General features: G+C 41.5%; 1 protein-coding gene across 3 annotated transcripts in view; it reads left to right on the plus strand.

Moving 5' to 3' along the window:
* The window catches only part of GALNT9 (polypeptide N-acetylgalactosaminyltransferase 9), a 309,645-nt gene that overhangs the window by 239,343 nt on the left and 50,160 nt on the right, over window positions 1-20,142 (plus strand). For all 3 annotated transcript variants that reach the window (XM_015877661.3, XM_085509388.1, XM_015877660.3), the window contains 3 exons: window positions 7,113-7,279; window positions 8,594-8,768; window positions 16,772-16,969. In XM_015877661.3, the coding sequence (XP_015733147.2) occupies window positions 7,113-7,279; window positions 8,594-8,768; window positions 16,772-16,969 (540 nt within the window). The remainder of the gene's footprint in view (window positions 1-7,112; window positions 7,280-8,593; window positions 8,769-16,771; window positions 16,970-20,142) is intronic.

A 20,142-nucleotide genomic window follows, 5' to 3' on the forward strand; every position in this document is an offset into this window, starting at 1 on the left:
AAGGTGGGATCTTAGGATGCATAGTCCACTTTTGCATCTCTGGGCTGTCAGAAATGCAGCTGAGGAGCTGACTCCACATGGCTGGCTGGGGTGGAAGGACCCAGCGTGGCAGGAATTGGGGCTTGGTTTTGGCAAAGCACTGAGGTGAAAGCATGTTCTGTCTCCTGCACAGAGAGTGCAGTTCCTAGAATTCAGTATGAATAAGTCATGCAAAAAGGTAATGATTTTTGAATATATTTTGCTGGTAAGAACTTGGCATCAAATAACATACTGTGAATTGGAAAGGTTCCTTTGGTTTTGCCTTTATTTAGTATAATTTCGTTGGGTTGAGAGATGTTCATGTTCCAATTGAGCTTCAAGTTCAAAGTCATCTCCAGTCTCAAGGCAGAACTTTGTAAGACCACCACTGCATGCACAACACTTGTCTAACTTTTACTTGTGAAGGGTGCAAGCTAAAAATCCCATGGGAATAAGGACCAGAGTCTTTCCAAAATCTTGAGCACCTAAAAAAGCTGGTAGTGTCTAATAAATCATCTAAAGGCAGAAGACGTCACTTGAACTTTAGATGCGAATCTTCCTTAAATATGTCTAGTACCATTAAAAATAAAGTCACATTGAGAATAAATTCTCTTTGGGGAGTTTTGAAGAGCACCGGAAAGCAGATTTCAACTTCTCCATTAATTTGCAATCAGCCTAATGCTTTGTGATGCAGCATGCATCCAGCCATGGGCAGACCTGAGTGGGCACACCGGGGGGTAGGGTGGAAATCTCTTACAGATGGTATTTCAAAATGTATCAGTGATTCAAGTTGTTACCAAAACAAAAGACAAATACTACAGCAGGATCTGAACATGCACTTTTACCCATTTCTGTGTTAATAGAAGCACTTGTTTTAAAGGCCATTGGAACTGCTTTATAGCGTTGATATGTATATAAATCAGTATGTTTATTAGACATGTTGACACGTTTATGGTGCTGTTTCCCCAAGGAAAGCCAGAAAAACCTCACTGAAACACAGCGCCTCTTACTTGGTGTGTGCTGCAGCTACTTTTGAGGGCTCTAGCAATCCTGAATGTAAGGGTTAATGGGCTTTGCAGGTGGGGCCATCTTTATGCTGTGTATGTTAATTGTGCACCCACCAGTCCCTTATTGGCAGTTCTCAAGGTTTTCTACCATGCAAGTAAACCAATTTATCCTATAGAGGGGAGGAATTAAGCCCAGTAGAACAGTAATCAACATAATATTTTATTTTTTGTTGTTCTTTTTTTTTTTTTTGGCATTGATTAATGCAGCATAGGTTGATCAGCCTACACAGGCTGCAGTTCTTCTGCCAGGTTACACATGATAACTGTTGAAAAACTTTTTTGTTGAAGTTGTATGCAGCACATTATGGTAAAGCTGCACTTCATCTAGACAAATTGGTTCCAACCGCAGCAATGCCAGGAGAGGTTTGGAGAGTGGTTGCCAAGAACTAGCAGATAAGTGATGGAAAATATGTTCTCTCTTTCTTCCATGATTTGTTTCTTACCAATGTTAAAGGACAGTTTTCATTAATGAGGTGATTAGCATAGAGGTAAGGATTTGGCCTGATATTTTTTACTATGATGAATGTGAGTGATGATTAGATTTTGGGTGCAGAATAAGAAAAAGTGCATCAAGGAGACAAGAGAAAAATGCTGCTAGGAGCTCTTATCACATGGGACAGATGTAAGATCTGTTAATTGTAACCCTGAGAATGGTCATCTGTATCACTGTATGCCAGACTCGCAAGCTACTCCCCTGTAGCTTGAAGTACTGTGGGGTGAGGAACAGTTTGTACTGAAGAACAGTTAAGGAAATCCCTAAAATTTGATGGATACAGTAAATCAGTGTTAATGCCAGTGTCCAGATCCTGACATACAGGAGTGTCATAGTGCTTGCAGAGGTGGAGGGAAAACTATCCCAATTTATTTAGCTGTCATTCAAGGGAGGAAAAACATTCTCTCCCCGAACCTTTTGATGGAGCTGCCTAGACTAACAAGCTTATAGCACCAACCAGAATTATTCTATATCTTGAGTCTGCACTCTGCAGTGCCATTCTTAAGTAGCAGAACAGGAAGAGAAAGTAAGAGTGGGCTTTGCACCCAACTATTTACTCTTTATCCTTCTTTCTTTGGGATAGAGAAGAAAAATCCATCCTTAACAGAAGAATGTTATGGCATTATACAGTTAACACCTTCTTTGGGGAAGGAGAATTAATTAGGAAGGAGTTGGAGCCCTCTGTCTGACAGGTTCATGACCCATGAAGCTAATGAGTTCTGTAGCCTGTCACTGCCTTTTGCCACAGACTGGTCAGTCTCATGAGCTCAGCAGTTGAATCTCATTCTGGGGAAGGAGACATTTGAAACGTGTCATATTTTCAGTGTTTTGCCAGTGTCAAACCCAAAAAAGTAATGCTGGTTTATTTCTGCACCTGGAAAGTGACTATTACACCTAGAACTGGCTGCAAAAGCTCAGCAGATTTCTGAAGAAATAAAGGATGCATTGAACTGGCCTTTAAATTTACAGATTGTGCTGTTGTAAATTGCCTGTGGTTACTAAATCAGAGCAGCGTTAAGGTACTAAAAGGTAACCTTGTACGTGAGAGTCATCTGAGCCTTTGGTTTAACTGGATTTGAAATACACGTTGACCTGATGTTCAAAAGTAGTATTTGCCAGCACTGATGAACAAGGGTTCCATTATGTTTTAATATTTGTATTTGTCTTTTCATTGGTCATTTACCTGTGGGCCCCCTGCTTCCCCTCTGTGGCTTTAAAACATGAATGCAGGCCATCCTGCAGCTCTCATAGTATGCAGCACTTTGAGGGTTTTTTTTGTGCCAGAACTGCAGAGAAGATTTCTGCATGCCCAATCAAGTTTGTGAAGGAGAGAAACCCACAATCATTTCCATCCCAGTGGTTCATTGGAAAAAACATGTCTTGTATTAAATACTTTAAAGATTCATGAAGCAGCTTTAATTTTGTTTGCATTTCTTCCTGAAGGGTAAAGCTGTCAGAAATCTCTAAATGTATTGCCTAATCCATTTCTAAACTCAGTACATTAAGATCTGCAAGTGAAACTCATTTTTGGTGTTAGCAAGTATACAGACACGAGAGAAAGCCAGGAAAAGAGAGTAGGAATTTCTTTCCTTGGTAATCCACTGAACTACCAGCACAGCAGTAGTGTTGGCTGCTCACAGAAAATAGTGCAGCTCAATCGGACTGTAAGAGCAGCATAAAGAGAGGGCATATTTCTGCTGGATCAGATACAAGTAGAGAAAATACAGCGATTGGGCAATGAAGGCTCAGACAAAAGAATATTTCTTTCTCTTTTCTGCCTATAGGCTCACAGGATACCATGAGCAGGCTGCTGTTCAGCTGAACAGCTTTTGTTTTCTCATTGTCTCTGTTTCTAATCTATGACCTTTTTTGTGTTAGTACATGATTTATGTCCAAGGCTCTATTTCCAAGCTGAAGAGCCTCTCCTCTTTTCTTGTGCTTGCTCAGACAGTGCTCACATTTGGGCTCAGGGGGCTGCCTTGGAAATGTTCATTTAAGGAACTGGTTCAGTGCGAGGGAAAGAATGAGTGAAAACCATCTCCGGGGTAGAGAGAAATGATCTGACATCAAGCTCTCTATCATGTGCAAAGAAAATACCTCTGGGTTTCCAGTCAGGCTCTGCACTAGCCAGTACAGAGCAAGAACTCTCAAAGACTCTTCCCAAGACAACAGCAGCATGCCTTAGGTTTGATGCTTAGCGTGTTGTATGAAAGATGCCTGAAGGGCTGTTTCACATATCAGATCTAATCCATCCTCAGCTGGTCCGTGGAAATGATTAGCCATGGCATCATCAGCCTTTGTTTGGAACCACCAGTCCTAAGTGCATCCAGTGGTGTGTTTCTTTACAGTGTGTTCATCTGCCCTGGAGAAACAGTACTCCTTGTGGAGGCTCAAATCCTTTGCTGATGTGCAATGAGAAGGCTTACAACCACAATTTAGCATCATGAAAACGTTAAACATGAACCATGCCTGGCCAGCTTAGACCTTTGTTAACTGATATATAGGTCAGACTTACATTGTCTGTTCTCTCCTAAATCAGTAGCGTTGGTTAAATCAGTAGTGCTGGTTAATTTGCTTTCAGTATTGTAATTGTCCCTCTCATACGATAGCCACAGTTCCTAATGTGATCAGACCTAGTATAGAGAAGCAGAGGACATAGCAGCACCCTGCTCCTTTCTTGACAGCAGGGCTGCTAGGAATCAATGATTTCTTCAGTTCTGATGCTTTCCCTCCATCTCCAGGCTGCTGCCCCAACCATTTTGTAAAGGATGTCCTTTGCTGTTATAAGTAAGTGGACTGGTTATGGCCTCATTTTTTTTCTGGGGACATCTCTGCCACACTCAGAGGCCAAAACCAAGGGCTGCACCAAGGAGAAATTCAGTATCTACCTGACACTGACAAATGATTCGGTTCTCCATGCAATGCTCTTGGTCTGTTGTCGGCATCAAGCCAGAGCAAGGCTGCCAAGGGGCTGTAAGTGTACAGTGGGCACGGCTGTGCTTTGATGGTGGAGCATCTTTGATTGTGACTTACTAATGTCACTGTTTGGCTCAGAGTGTCAATTGCTGGTTAGAGTTTCTTGAAATGAAGGAAGTATTAACTGTAAATTGCCGCAGCTGCTATCTAATTACAGAATACGTTGGGAAGGGCTTGGGCAACAATCCAACAAAGCACTTAAGCACCCTCTGGTTTTTAAGGAAAGGTCCCTGGACTGGGATTGCTGGTGCTCTCAGACATCATAAGAAGTGTTTGCTAGTAGACCAGTGCTTTCTCCTGACTACCTCAGCACATCCATCTCATTTTCTTCAGTGACTTAAGGAGTTGGGAGTTCAAGGTTGACTGCAAGTCTTTACAAATTGAACTCCTAAATCATTGCTGTAGTTTGAGAAGTTTACTCAGGCAGACAGGTTCTTTTGCTGCTCTTCATCTTTCTGTAATAAGTGAAACAATGGTGGCATTTAAACCACTGCTAAGTTCTGAGGTTTGCCTTGGCCCATCTGGATGTTCCTGCTGTGGTTGTAGTTGAAATATGCAAATGCGTAATGGTCGGAGCATTTTCCAAATAGAAACATAATGGAGTTTTTAGTTACGTCCTGCTAACAGAATAAGGAGAGAACAGACAGAAAGAAGGCAGCAGTGAGAAATGATGGAAATTGATTTAGCCCCGGAGCGATAAATTCAAAACAGTCCTTTATCAAAAGCATCCAGTGTGGCTGGGTGTTCCACACCAAGTGTTCCAGTGTACTTACTAGAAGAAGAAATACTCCTTACCCCAGAAAGGCTCAGGAAAATTTCTTGATCAGAAGTCAAACGAAGCCCAGTGTAAATCATCGAGGCCTCATGCTATTCTGGTGGTTCCATTTTTTCCTAGACAAAATACTTAGGTCCATCTGCCCATGCCTCTCTGCCTCTGATGGTTGTGTTCATTTTGCCTTCAATTGCCTGTCTCTCTACACTACAAGTGCAGCTTTGGCTGCCCCCTCATCCTCACTGCACATTCTCCTCCTCAGACACAGTCCTCTTGCCTTCTGCAGCTCTCAGCACAATACCTTTGCTTTCCTTTTTCTCCTTTGGCTCTGGGTCCCCATTCAGGACTGCCCTCTGCCTCTCTCCACTGGCAGCACATCCACCCCTTGGGTATCAGCCTTGATTTACTGGGATGCAATTTGCTGCATCCTGCTGATATAAAGTGAGGCTCTGAAGCAAATTGCTATCAGATCAAAGATGTCCCTCATCAGGGGAAATCTTGCAAGATCCCTGCTTTTAGCTGATGGCTCTTTCGTGTTACTGAAGTATTCTTAATGGATTTCTTTGGTATGTTGTTGTGGTCAAGAGGAAAATCTCTCTCAAGGAGAAATTCAAAAAGGAGGCTGTGTCAGAGTGTTCACCCCTCCTGAAAATCTTTGTCCTTCTTCCAGGTGCATGTTTAGATTGTGTAAGAATGCAGTTTAGCCTGAAGTTCTACACAGAGGTCTTCTCAGTGGTACAGGCCATCAAGTGAGCTGTCAGTTAGCAGCTGTGGTAGCCATGCAATCGACGACAAGCCATCAGGACTCTGTGCAAATAGTGCAGGAATGGGTAGGAGTTATAAATAATTGCACTTTACTAGAATTCATGACAGATTTCCAAAGGTGATCTAACAGTCAAGTGGTTGTCGCTCTCTCCACCCCCATGACTGCAGGTAGTAGAGAGAAAGAGTGATCATTATGCCAAAGTAATAAGCAAGAGGTCAGAAAGTTTGATAAGAGCAGGAAAAGTCATTTCCTGTGATGCAATTAGCAATATTTTAGAGAGCAGGTTCAGAAATCACTATGGTAATTCAGAATGGCTTTTGACTGTGATAGCACATAGGTAATATTTTATAGGTGGCCTTTTTTACTGGAGGAGGAGAATTCTCCTAAAATAAGGCAGTATGGTGTTGCAGAGGTATGTGGTCTGTTATCTATGATAACATGCACAAGTGGAAATAGCTGCATACTGAGGTGGAGCAAATTCATTTTGCGAGTTCTCCAGTTGGTGCTTGCGTGTTCAACAAACACCTTGCATTTGTTACTGCTGCACAAGCTGCACAATCAGAAAGTGATGCAAGTGCTCTTTTTGGGCAAAGTTCTCTTTAGAAGGCCCTCGTTTTAAAAGTATGAATTCTAATTACAGGATAACAGCAGACATTCTCATGGGTGCCCTTGGAGCACAATCATGCTGTGGTGCCGTGGGCTTTCTCCAGGATGTTTGTGAGCAAAAGCTTTGATACTGTTTTGTTTTTCAAGAGTTGTTTTCATGTTGGAGACTGAGATCCATTAAAAAGGTATATACATACAGATAGCCTTTGCTTTTCGCCTGGTTGATAAGAAGTTGGGTGCTCCTAGCCATGTTGCTTCTTTTCAGCTTTTACCCTATCTTCGTTTGATGTTGGAAATAAAAAAGCCTGTAAACCCCCATGTGCTGGAGAGCAATGAAAGATGAGAGAACATTCTGCAGCGGGTTTTGCCTCCCATTGGCTGCTTGGGTTTTAACTGTTCTTTTCTTCCCTTCAGGTGCAAGCAGATGACCTACCCAGATGACCTGCCCCAGATCTCGGTGGTCTTTATATTTGTTAACGAGGCACTGTCTGTCATCCTGCGCTCCGTGCACAGTGTTGTGAATCACACCCCCTCGCATTTGCTCAAGGAGATCATTCTGGTGGATGACAACAGCGACAATGGTGAATACACATAACCTTTCCTCTAAGTTCTATGTCTCATGTCATTTGTGAACACGAAATACAAATCAAAGAGTTTGATTCAATTGTTTCAATTGAATCTTCTAGAACTGTTGCAGCTTCTAAATCCTGTTGTGTTTTTTTTTTTAAAGCTCAAGTTGGGCATTGCCTCCACAGCTCAAGAACTTTAAATCTTTCAGTTTTCAGATGCTGTTCTTCTTCAAGACACCCAGATAGAAAGGATGTTCAAAAGAACAGATCACTGATACAAAAATAAGCCCCAGAGTAGACAGTTTTAAGAAGCCTTTTGTCCAATTCTGCTTTCAGTTACTGCACTGTAACCTATGGAGTAATTACGTGAGATTACAGAGTGTTTCAGTCAGCAAAATGCAGAAGAGAATTGGATTCATTGTTTCTCAGTGAACTCTTATATGGCTTTTCTCTGTCATTCTTCTAGATAACTGGAGATTTATCAGCTCTTTTATTTGGATGGTAATGATTCTACTGTGTAACATAGATCATAAGAATGAGGCTCCTGATGTGGTGGAAGCTTCCTAAGTTTTCCTAATAAATATATTTGAGTAAAAGCCTCATTATGAGTAAGCTGTAGTGTAAATGAATTACCAAACTAGATTGATCTTTAAAAAATACAGTGGCCATTTTAGTAATTGGCCTGCTTGTAAGCCTATTGAAATGAAGGAGTGAACGAGTTCAGCTCTGTCTGTGGTTGAATGCCTGAAAATGAAAGAAAGAAAAGCCTATTTGAAATCTTCCAGTTCCATTTAGCTTAACAGAGAAGAAGCCTGGTATCACATAATACTAATTGTATTTAAGGGAAACCTTAGAGTGAGGGGAAATTAATTCTGATCTGAGTTAGATCTTGACCCAAAATCCATCGAGGTTATTTTTTTATGCAATAAGAAAAAGCGTAAAAACAGACCCCCCAAAAAATCACCAATAACTCCCACGTTACTCTGCTCCCAGTACAGAATTATTCCACCAGGGGCCACTTGCAGCCTAATGCAAATCATCAAAGAATTAGAACAGTGATTATTTTGAAGTATTTAGACAATGCAGCTCTTCTTCTGTGCCATATTCAGTCTTTGCAAAGCTAACAGCATATGCTCTGCTGTGTAAAGGATTCTTGGTGCTGGTATCTCTGGAATTGCTCTGTCCCCACGCTGTGGTATTTGCTTCATAACTGTGACAGTGGCGAAGGTTCTGCTGCAGAATAAATCAAAGTAAAGCATAGCATTGCAAGGCTGTGTGATCTCATTCTGAATGTTTGTGGGTTCTTTTCTTTTTTTTCCCCTGCAGTTGAGCTCAAATTTAACCTGGACCAATATGTCAATAAAAGATACCCAGGTCTGGTGAAAATAGTGCGCAATAACAAACGAGAAGGACTGATTCGAGCCAGAATCCAAGGCTGGAAAGCTGCAACCTCTCCTGTTGTTGGGTTCTTTGATGCTCATGTGGAATTCAACATTGGCTGGTAAGTCCTTGGCTGTTTCCACAGGGAGTGGGGAATACCGTGCTAATACAGTTTGCCCTGCAAAAAAGGTTCACTCAACCAAGGAGCTGAAGAACTGTATGGATAAGACAACTATAGGCTTCTGTTTTCACATTAGTAATTACATTTGAATAATATCTGTGATTATTGCAATATTGCCAACTGTGGTGGCAAGATTCATGAGAAAAGTGTTTGTCCCTGCTTTGGTACAGCTTAGTGGAGAGAGAAGTAATTTAAACTGAAATGAATGCAAAGCCTCCAAAGCAGGCAAATGTGGATGTACCATTACGGAGGCTCTGTGCTCAAGGCAGATGCATGCTTTAAACTACTTCTGTTTAATCTGCTTGACATTTTCTTTCTTTCCTTCTTACAAACTTGAATATAAATCTGACTTGCTTGTAAATTCTCTTACATTTACATTTGGAAGGAAATAATGAAATATTTCCTGTATTATTAATGGGACTTGAAATTAGTGTGCTTTTGCTCATTCTCCGTTTGGAAAGGAAGGTGTGTTAGCTGTGGTTAGCACCAGTTCGTTCTTAATGGACTGGATCTGCAGATGGAGAAGTCTTTGCAGCACCACTTAGTGGCCAATATTTGGCATTACCAGAACCTGAACTTTCATCTGAAGCAATGGAGTGCTCAGTCAGCTGAAAAAGGGCTGGTGGGGCCTTCAGTATGTAAAATGTGTATTTTCCAAAGAGAGTCTGGTATTTCATAATGATGATGGAGGGTTATGGTGGAGCTGATTATATTCTGCAGTTCTGAGAGAGATCCCCAAATTAAAACTAAAATTAGCTGTACTTGCAGCCAGAGAGCAACTTAATTGCAAAGGAGTGGAGTGTTTATTTTTATATGTTCATGAATGGAAGATGCAATAAAGTGCACCTGGTTTCTATTCACCCTATTTTCCCCCCCATCAGAGACTGTAATAGCAGTCATAGTTTCTTATGGCTGTGTTTGTTGATTTTTTCTTTTAATGCTTACTTTGCATTAATGTCAGAAGGAGTTGAAATCAGCATAGCAAGTTCATGGACTACTCAGTAAATGAGTGTGTGTATATACAAGATAAAAAGTGTTTGCATTTACCACATTCTCCCTGGTGTACTCTCCTTTCAACAAGTCTCAATAATACTATTGAGCCAGTCTGTGCAGCTGCTTTGAGACCACTTGGCTTCTGGAGTAGCTGCAGAAGATGGATGAGAATAGCAAATGTATACCAGAAATGTAATATATCCACTTGTTTGAGTTGCACATGGAGGCTTAGCATGTTCCTTTCTGGTATTTCCTCTGTTCTTTGGTGCTGCTGGCAGCCATCTCAATCCTCATCCTATCTGTTTCCCCGTGGTTTTAATTCTGTCCATCATGCATCGTGTGTTTGCTTGTCATTTCAGTTTTCATCTTATCTCCTTTTACTGGGATGGACTGGAAGGTTTCCTATGTGGGTTGCTTTATTTTTCCCCACCAGGTTACCAGTAGCCCCACTCAAGTTCTCTACCAACCTGGTAGTCGGGAGGGAGTAGCTTGTTAAAGCACTGGTGTCCCTTCCTCCTGCTAAGTCTTATCCTGTGTGAATATTTTCCCCATGAATACTGAGTGTATTCATGTATTCAGTGGCCACATGGATTACTCCCACTAAGAGCACCCTATGGATTATTTGTGAGGCAATTAAAAACCTGCCAATTCCTTTACCACAGAAAAGAGCATTAACTTTCTGTTTGGTTTGTGTTCCATCTAACAGCCAGTTACCTGCAGTGTAATTTTAGTCTTCCATTCTGTGGCTGCTTTACCTGCCTAATCAGCTGGCAGATGAATTCATAGGGAATCAGAGAAGGGCTTCATTACTTTCTCATGAAATATGCAGAACTCTGACAATAAAATCCCCACATCTTTTCTTTAAACAATAGTCACCCCATAATGGGTGAGCTCTTGCCTTGGATCACGCGATAGCACTCAAAGGCTGCTCTCACAGCATAATTCTCTAGGGACATTTCTTCTAAACTGAAATACTGTCTGGTAGGATATTTAAAAAATACTCTACAACCTGACAGGTCAAATTAACTATTGAATTATTTATTTTACTGTGCTTAATTGCTGCTTTTTTGCTTCTCAGGTGATAAAATGTGGTAGCACAGAGCAAAGAGTTTTTACCGACCCGTTCCCCTTAAGTCTTTTGACAGTGAGAACTAATACTGCTGCTGTGACAGCAGGAATGGAGAGCAATGGAAGCATTGGAGGAGGCCAATGTGTAACAGAAAGGCAGACACTACAGTTTGCACAAAGAAACATCTCCCAGGAAAGTTGCACATTCACGTCTGAAGAGATATTTAAGCTTGTGTCGTTTGATCTTCTCTTCATTGCACTGCAGTTTTCCTGCTCTGACTTTTGTGTTAGGTCCATCCTCTGCGTGTGAAGCACTACATGAGTAACTCTGAGCACAGGCAATTACATCCCGGCTGCTAATTATATTGCAGAAGATGTTGAACGTTACACAGACTCCTGTCTTTGAGAGATGGGAAGGAATTATATGACAAGAAGGAAAGAACTTCACTACATTGTATCAGGGAGCAGGAGAGAAGAGAGAGAAGAAATGGGGTGTTAATTCTGTCGATGAGAAAAGGGGCATATTGAGTGAAGGAGGGCAGAAGTCAGTAAGTGAAAGGCAGAGACCACAATATATTAGCAGCCATAAAAAGGATGCTAGGAGCCATAAAAGAAGACATAATGATAGAGTATTATACTTGCTTTCTAGCTTAGGACTTGATTTTGCACATATCACAGAAGTAGTATTGGAGGACTGAATGAAGATATGAAGTACTGTAGTAATTAAAATTTTGTCAGACAAAAGGAAGCAGAGAAGTAAGAGCATTCCATCAAAAAATTTCAATATACCAGACAGAGACAGCCTGACACGAGAAAGAAGACCTGAAATATAAGCTCAGTATCTGTCTGTCACTGCTATACACAGCCCGTCATCACTGACTACCCCAGAAGTTGTCAGTGTTTTAAATAGAAAATGGGGTTTTTAAGAAACTAAGTATAAGAGCTGGAGATCAAGATGCCAGGTCTACAGATAGCCCCTTGCAGATATTATTTCATGCTGTACTATGTACTGCAATTGGCTGTAGTGGCCTTAAGCAGTGGAATCTTGAGAAACTATATAATGAAAAAGGAAGTTGCTTTCCTTTTAATCTTCTGCTTTTGGCTTTACTTATCCCAATTGCTTGATATTGGAGATGTCGTTACACATCTGTAGGACAAAGGCATAATAACTTTGCTTCCCATGGAAGTTCCCTTCCTTATGTTTTCATGTGGTGCATTGGAAGCCAAATTCAACCAGCAGGTAAGCACTCTGTCCTGCCTGTTCTAATTGAGCTCATGTGGCTCTTTGGGGGCCTGCCAGAGCCTGGGAAGCTTTTTCCTTGTAGTGAAAGAAGCATTGAAGCCAAGGGTAAAATTGTTTGCAGTTCTCCTGTGCTGTCCCTCCCTTAGGATTCACACCTACCACTGCTGATCGGGCTACACTCCTTAGCAACATCCCTGATAAGAAGCTGAGTTTGCCTTGGGAAGGAAGTCCTATTTGTGCAAAAGCAAAGAAAAGGATGTGTCTTTATTGAAGGAGTTTTTTCTCATCCAAATATGGGGTTCAATTTGATGACCAAATGGAATTTACATTTCAGATAGCAAAACTCTCCAGCAGGTGCTGAGCTGTGCTGGCTCTGCTCTGGCTGTGGGCTGCAGGTCTGCACCCCCAGGGGCACACAGGGGTGCTGATAGAGATGTCAGGGAGAACAGATGAGTAATTTCCCCTTCAATTTGAGATTGAGGGAGTATTATATATATATACATTCATTATCATATATATGATATGATATGATATATTTTCTTTTTTTTTAGTTCTCTGAACACTTATTTACAGGAAGGGAATTCTGCATGAAATATTCTTCATATGGCCTCAGCGGAGAATTATGTATGTCTTTAAATCTGCTTGTCTGGATCTGATAAATGTATATTGTCAGTAAAATCTGAGGTAGCACATAAAATCACATGCAAAATAAGCTTTCAGCTTACACAGCATTTTTCCTTATATTTCTTGCGGGCAGTGCGGGTTGGCAAAGCTTAGAAGTTGTGAAGCCCCACAAGCAGAAGAGCTGGGCAGCAGCAGGTCTGCCTCATGGTATGCATGTGGTTTCCTCTCTTAGATCACATGCACTTCTTCCTATGTTCATTTTGAAAAGACTGCTTGAAGTCAGTAGGAGGCTTTACATATTTAAGAGGTGAGTTACATACTTGTGTGCTGAGGAGCTCATTACTAACTTGTTTTTACCTGTTTCTTTTATCTGGAAGAAGCTGTTTTTTTAAGCGTTGTAAAAAATCAGGCTTCCCCATTGGCATGAACTCTGACAATCTGATAAGGATGCAAGATAGCATTCAATTCTTGTTTGCCCTGATGTCTCCTGGGGTTTGAGCTGCTCTGCTTTGGCCCAAAGTTAAAGATAGAATGAATATATTTTCAGAGTAAGACTTACAATGGGATTAGGGAAGTGAGTATGATCATAGTGTGACCCCGGCCTTTGCTCTCAATCTTCTCACAGATTTATTTTATATTCAGGGTTAAATTCTGCCTTGCAGCCCTTTTTCTAACTCTAATATTTATCTCAGGATCATTTACACAATACCAGTATTTCTGGAGATCCCATAGAAGTCAACATGGGTGCTCAGTACCCTGGAAATTCCATACTTTGACCTCCACTTTTCTCACTGATGGGTGAAAACATGACATGTGTGTGCTATAATTAGAGAAATGCTAAACAGTCACTGTCAATTCAACACATCCCTTTGCTGTGATTTTGCTCTTGATTGGATTCTTGCCACAAATTCCCCAGGACAGTTTCTGCAAGGAGCCACTTAGCAGAACACCTGCTGCGGATGCTCCTACCAGTGTGTCACTGTGCTTGTGGGAAGCCCACCAATATTAGGGTAAAGCCTTATGCTCTGTGGAGTTTCAATCATGCACTGTTAGCCACAGGACTGAGTCCTGGGAATGAGATGTTTGCAGAGTGTTGCTGTATTCCAGGAGCTGCTTCAGAGAAATAAAACCCAAGTGAAAATAGCCGTTAGCTTAGCAAAGTCTATAAGAGTGTTAAATTTACTGTCCTCTCTCTTCTGACTTTATCCATTCACTAGCAATATATTCCAAGTGGGAGGATTCCACTGACAAATATATTCTTTTAGTAGAGACAGAAGGGAAGAACTTCTTTGTCACTCAAATTCTAACCCAAACTGTCTGCCTGTTTTTCATGAGGTGGTGGAAGGAAAAGAAACCAACCACAAAGCTGTATATGGTGAGGGACTACCTAGAAAGTTTAACCTTGGGATTATATTTAGTTTACTGAAATCCTGTCTATGAATTTACCTGGAAGAATTTTCCTCTTGTTAATCTTGTTATTATTATAACTTGTATTTGCTACTCTATTCCTATACCTTGACACAAGATAGGAACCCAGTATTTTTGTTTTGCATCTGTGGAACCTAGGGATGAGTCTCAAAATTCACATCTGGCTCACCTAATCAGGCAGAGCTGAATCCTGCCTCACTGCCAGCAGTGGCCATGTGGGAAGGAAATATTCCAACCCCATACTGCAGTTCATCAGCACAGCATGGTGAGCCCATTTGGACTTCAGCTGCCTCTTCCACCCGGTCCTTTCTCTCCTGAAGTTGCCAGGAGCACCTGATATCTCCAGGTGTACAGCGGAGATGACAAAGCATGAGGAAAGAAAATAAATGAACTTTACGCCTATGAAGGGGATGAGTAAATCCAGATAATAATGTAGCTGTTTAAAATAAGGAGAAAAAAAATAGAAATTTCTAGGAAAGATTTAATCATAATCCTTTCAAAAACCTTAAGCGGTTAGTCAAAGCTAGAATTACCAGCAAGGTTGACAAAGGATTTGATGACAGTGCAGCTCAGCCTACAGACACAAAGCTGTCATGCAAGTCTGCTGAGTACAGCAGAGCTGTTCCAGAGCTGGACTTCTGTGGCAACAAGCAGCAACTAAAAAGAGTCTTGGATCTCAGGAATTTCCTAAGATAAGCAATGTAAACACAGTCTATTACCTTTTCCTGTTGAAGCTTGTAGTAGCACTTCATTAGGCAGACTGGCCATTGCCTGGAAATCATGGCAGATAGAAGAACAGCACAAGTAGTGCTGGTGGCACAGAGGGCACTGACAGAACCTGGGATCTGAATGTTCCTGTAGGTCCCTTTGAGATGCTCTAAGGCTCAGTGTTTGAATACCCCTAGCTATTTCTGCCATCCCTGACTGATCAAGACAAGCTAAGAAATCTCACAGGTTTGCAATGCTAGCTGAGAAGTCACTCCATTTTGAATTTTGCTAAGTAACAAAGAACTCTGATATGGATTTTCCTGTCCCATCTATGTCTGCACTCTGGAAGGTGTGATCCAGGGTTTCCACATCCATGTGTGGTGGCACAAAATCAGTGATGGGAGAAGCTTGTCTGATATCTACCTCTAGGCTGGTGAATATAGATAGCATTATGGAAAGAACAAGCTAGATCCATCTTTTTTTTGTTTTTTGCATTCTTTCCTTCTTTTTTGGAGTTTTTTTCTGGTGGACACACACTGGGTTTTAAAGCAGTTAATCTCATAACTATAATCTCTTATTAATAGTCAAAGCTGCTTAGCCTGATTTGGCAGGTCATATTGGCTCTGTATGGGAGATGCATGTGTGTGGCCTCAAGACTGGCATACTGAATAATGCACTGCACCCCTGGGGAGGGGCAAGACAAGAGTGTGATGTCACACAAGCAGTCAGTGTACACAGAAGAGGAATATTTTGGCCATACCTGAGTACAGAGGAAACGTTATCTTCTTACTGATGAGATCAGAAAACTTGTGATAGCTCAGACTGAGGCAATGCAGAAGGGAAATGGAGGCTGAGTTAACTTCATAACTTGCCCCTTTCATTTAGCCTACACAAGAAAATACACGGCAACAAACAAAATAGGAGATAACAGAACATGAAACAACCAACTTGAAAGCACGAAGGAATGATTTCCTTTTAAGCTACAAAAAAGGGAAAAGTGCTCGTCTCCTACTGCCTCTGTGAATCGTAGCAAACCCCCCTTCCCTCACAGAAGGTAAGCGGAGAGCTCTGCAAAATCTTCAAAGTTTGTTTCAAGGGGAAACAGTTACAAAAGAAGGAAGCGATGGCCCTTATATGTGTCTGTTACCTTTTAGGATCTGTTTCTCTCAAACTTCTTAGCAATTTCAGACTAACTTGGCCAGAAGTGAGTGGTTCCTGAAACACTTTGGGACACAGCTTCTGTTGAAAGCACGGTGATGTTTTAAAGCCTTTTGAAATGATGGCACATTTCCTGCAGGTTTCTTCTTCTGCACCATCTGGCTATTGAAACCTTCTCATCATCAGAGAGGTTTTAGAAGACACAATGCAGCCTTGTTAGTCATTCAAACAAGATCCGATGGAGTCAGTCCTTCAGAAACAAGATTTAAATCTTTGAGTAACCTTCAGATTCATCCTCTGTTCTGCATTTTGTTCTTCATACCTCATCAGCAGGAGGCATCCCGGTGCTGTAGACATTAATGGACTGTTAATACTCTGGTTATGGTGACTCTCAACACTTACCCATTACAGATTGAAATGATGTTCTCAAGGCATAAGAATAAAGCCTTTGGTAAATTTTATGTTATTAAACACAAAGGGGTAGAACTCCATAAGGGCAATAATTTGTGTGAGGCTGCTATGTGAGTACTGCCATGCCAAACCTCAGCCCATTTACTCTACGACAGTGACATGCATTTGATCTTGCCATGCTGTTTTATGGTCTGCCATCTCACTGGGTTACTGCTCTCGGTATTAGAGAACATTGTTTTATCAGACTGCAAAGAGGGGCCAGGGATAACTGGATGGCTGCAAAATGTTTTGCTATTTTTATTATTCTCAGGGTGGAACCTGCACTTACCCGGATCAAAGAAGACAGAAAGCGAATCATCTTACCAGCAATTGACAACATCAAGTACAACACTTTTGAAGTGCAGCAATACGCCAATGCAGCCCATGGCTACAACTGGGGCCTCTGGTGCATGTACATCATCCCACCACAGGACTGGCTTGATAAAGGGGACGAGTCAGCACCCATCAGGTAAATCTCCTACATGCTGTCACTTTGTGCTTACAACATCTCCATCTTAGCAGTCTGCCAAGGGGCAGTTTAAGTGAAGCAAGGCTGTAGACTTTGTGCCAGAGGTAGTAAAATGAAAGTGAGGAACATGGATGGGTCTGCAAAACTGTGAATGCATGTGTGGCATTTCAGAGCTGCACCACAGTGTGCACACAGGTGCTGTGCTCTAGTTGTGAAAAAGTGATTCAGGTTCACTTTGTGGCCCTTACTAGGATAGAAAGATCTTTTCCATCTATGTTTTATTTTACACACGGGCCCTGGCATGAGTAATGAGTCAGATAACATTGCATGTATGAAAAACGAAGGTATTTTTAATGTGATTGCAAGGAGGCTGTTTTCACTTTGGGTCTGTAGGCAGCAGTCTTGGACATCAGCCCAAACCAGAGCTTCCCAGCAGCACTAGCAGGAGATGTGTTAGCCTGGTCTCAGTGGAGAGCTGCTCTTTTTTTGGAGAACTTTGTGCATGTTATCAGTTTTCCCACTGTGTGAATTCTAAAATGAAACCAGACCACAGAAGCAGAGCATCGTTTTATTTTCTCTGTAAGGTAACATTTTTCCTTACAGAAATGAAATTTACTAAGGAAATACTGTTTCAGGAATTGTCATAGTCACCTCTACCTGCTTAGAGGCTTCTTCATCCTGATATATCAGCTCCACCTTAAAGTGAGCTAAAGCTCTGTCATATGGTTTCAGTGAAGATGGTGTACCTCCTTTCAGCATAGAGCCTGAGTTGCCAGGTTCTGAGATGTCTGTTCTCAGTCCATCCAAGCAACCTCGAACAATGCACCCAACTGGAAAGACCCTGGTGGTCTTTTAGGAGTGTTGGGACACAGATGGGTTGTTCACATTTCTAAATGATTGGCTGGGTGGGACCATCTCACTGTTAGGTTCATTCTCATGCCCTGCACTTGCAAAACAGACGTACAGCAACACTGACCTAACTTATCACAGCACAGCACAGTTCTTCAGCACTGACCCTTTGCTCAGCTTGAAACCTCAATAAGCAGGAAAGTAATTACTTAGAAAATCAGTTTTCTTGGATAACATGCCCTGTCCTCCCATCATTGTTTTAAAAGCACAGGCATTCTCTATCTATTTCACTCAGCTTTGAGAAATAGATATTGAAGTTGAAAAATTAATCAGCCAAAGGTTTCACTCCTGAAATCAGGGTTTCAGTCTTTTATTCCCAAAAGATTTTGCACACTTCATTACTTCCAGTTTATATGTGGAATCACTTTATTAATCTTCACATCAGTTGTTCTCATATTTGAGTCTGTTCTATTTTGGAGAAACATCATCAAATGGCAGATAAGACTGAGCTAGGAGGCTAAAGTTAGTTAAACCTCAGCAAGTTCCTTGGACAAGTTCTGTAGCAGGGGTAGCTAATGAAGTATTCCATACTGAAGTATGGAATTCTGCAAAGTATTTCTGGAGATTCACATATCAATCTTTCTAATAGGGATTAAGGAATCTCATCCCTGTGCTGCTGAGAGAAGGGTTAGTTTTCTTTCAGCAGTACTGCCTCCATTTACCATGAGCTTTCCTTGGGTGTGCAGTCAAGTACTCACCAGAGTTACACTGGCGCTGAGTTGGACAGGTACTGAGATGCTCTGGATACAGAAGCACCTCTCTGCAAATTATGAATTACATGCCCTAAAATGCAGGAACATCAGTGTTGAACCATGAACACTTACATGGCTCCCTGGGAACACGTGCTTTGAAGGCAGTGATCTAGGAGAGCGGGGCTTCCGCTTGATAGCCACGCTGCACTGATTTCTGATGGATGGATTTGCTAAAGCATTTGGCTGTGCTATTGTGTTATGCCGGCCTATAGACACACAGTGCAATTTTGTGGCTTTTAAATGAGATGCCATTGTAATTATGGTGATGAAAAGAGGGAACGTATGAATGCTATTAATGAGAAGTCTTCGCTAAGAAGTGAAAGTTTAAGGCACGCTTGATATGAACTTGGTAACTGTAAAAATGTAAGGTGTGTTTCTAAAAGCAAGGGGAAACTTGAAAAGTAGCAGACTTTCAAAATCTCCTCAAGTTTGATACAGGTTTAATTTTCTAACCAGCACCCCACATGATAAACTGCAACTATGTCCAGTTTTCAGGGCACACAAACTGTTCCACAGCGATGGTGTTTAGATCCACGTGTCTTTTCAATGCTTTCATAAGATCGTATTTCATCAACAACTACACATTCATTCAGCCCTTGCTGATACCATCACTCCTAAGGCTTCCTTTTACACTGCCTTTTCAAATAGGGAGTTTGCTTGGAGACTCTGTATTCTGTAAAAGAAAAGGCTAATAACTGGTAGCACTATGATGCTTTTGTGTTTGGCATGGCCGAATACTTACTCCTGGATCTCCCAAGGGACCGAAGGTTTGCAGTGGAAACTACGTGTCCTGGTATCAGTGAGGATCAGAGCCCGGCTGCTGCAGTCCAAGTGACAAAAGGGATGTAGCCTTGAAGTGCAAACAGCAGTAAAGGAGTAGCAAGAATAAAGTGTCAGATTTTGTAAAGATTTCTGCTACAGTTCAAAGGCAGTTCCTTTTCTTCCTCTGTGCTAACAGTCTGAAATTCGGAGCAATTGATGTTTCCCAATTCAGCTTCTGCAGGCAATCCATTTTGCATGTTTGACATTTAAGATGTGAGATGTCTCTAACGCGAAGATTTAAATGAGGATGGTTATTTTGACACGCTGTGTCCATCACGTCATTTTCCATTTGTGCTCCTGAGAACACTGCCCAAAAACGTCCTTATCATCTGGCAACAAACTGTGTAACAAAGGATACTTTTTTCAGAGGGTTTCTAACGAATTTGGCTATGCATTGAAACAGGATGGATTTTTTTCTGCATACAAAAGATAACACCGCATTTTGGAACAGCAAGGAAGGTGCCTTCTCTCCAGAGCTCTGTCTGGCTCGTCTTCCCTCATCTGCTGTGATTTTGATGGACTGCTCTGTTTGATTTCATGATCAGCAGCCACCAACACTGGAGTCATTAATCAGCCTTCCTCAGCCGAACGTTGCACAGCTTTCTGCTTTATCTTCCTTCTGCAGCAGCGGTGCATTTCATTGTTGCATATGTTCTCACTTACTGCTCTAATATGCCATAGCTTGGTACT

Source organism: Coturnix japonica, chromosome 9 (genome assembly GCF_054131305.1).
Source record: "Coturnix japonica strain WE chromosome 9, WE-NBRP24, whole genome shotgun sequence".
NCBI classification, from domain to species: domain Eukaryota; kingdom Metazoa; phylum Chordata; class Aves; order Galliformes; family Phasianidae; genus Coturnix; species Coturnix japonica.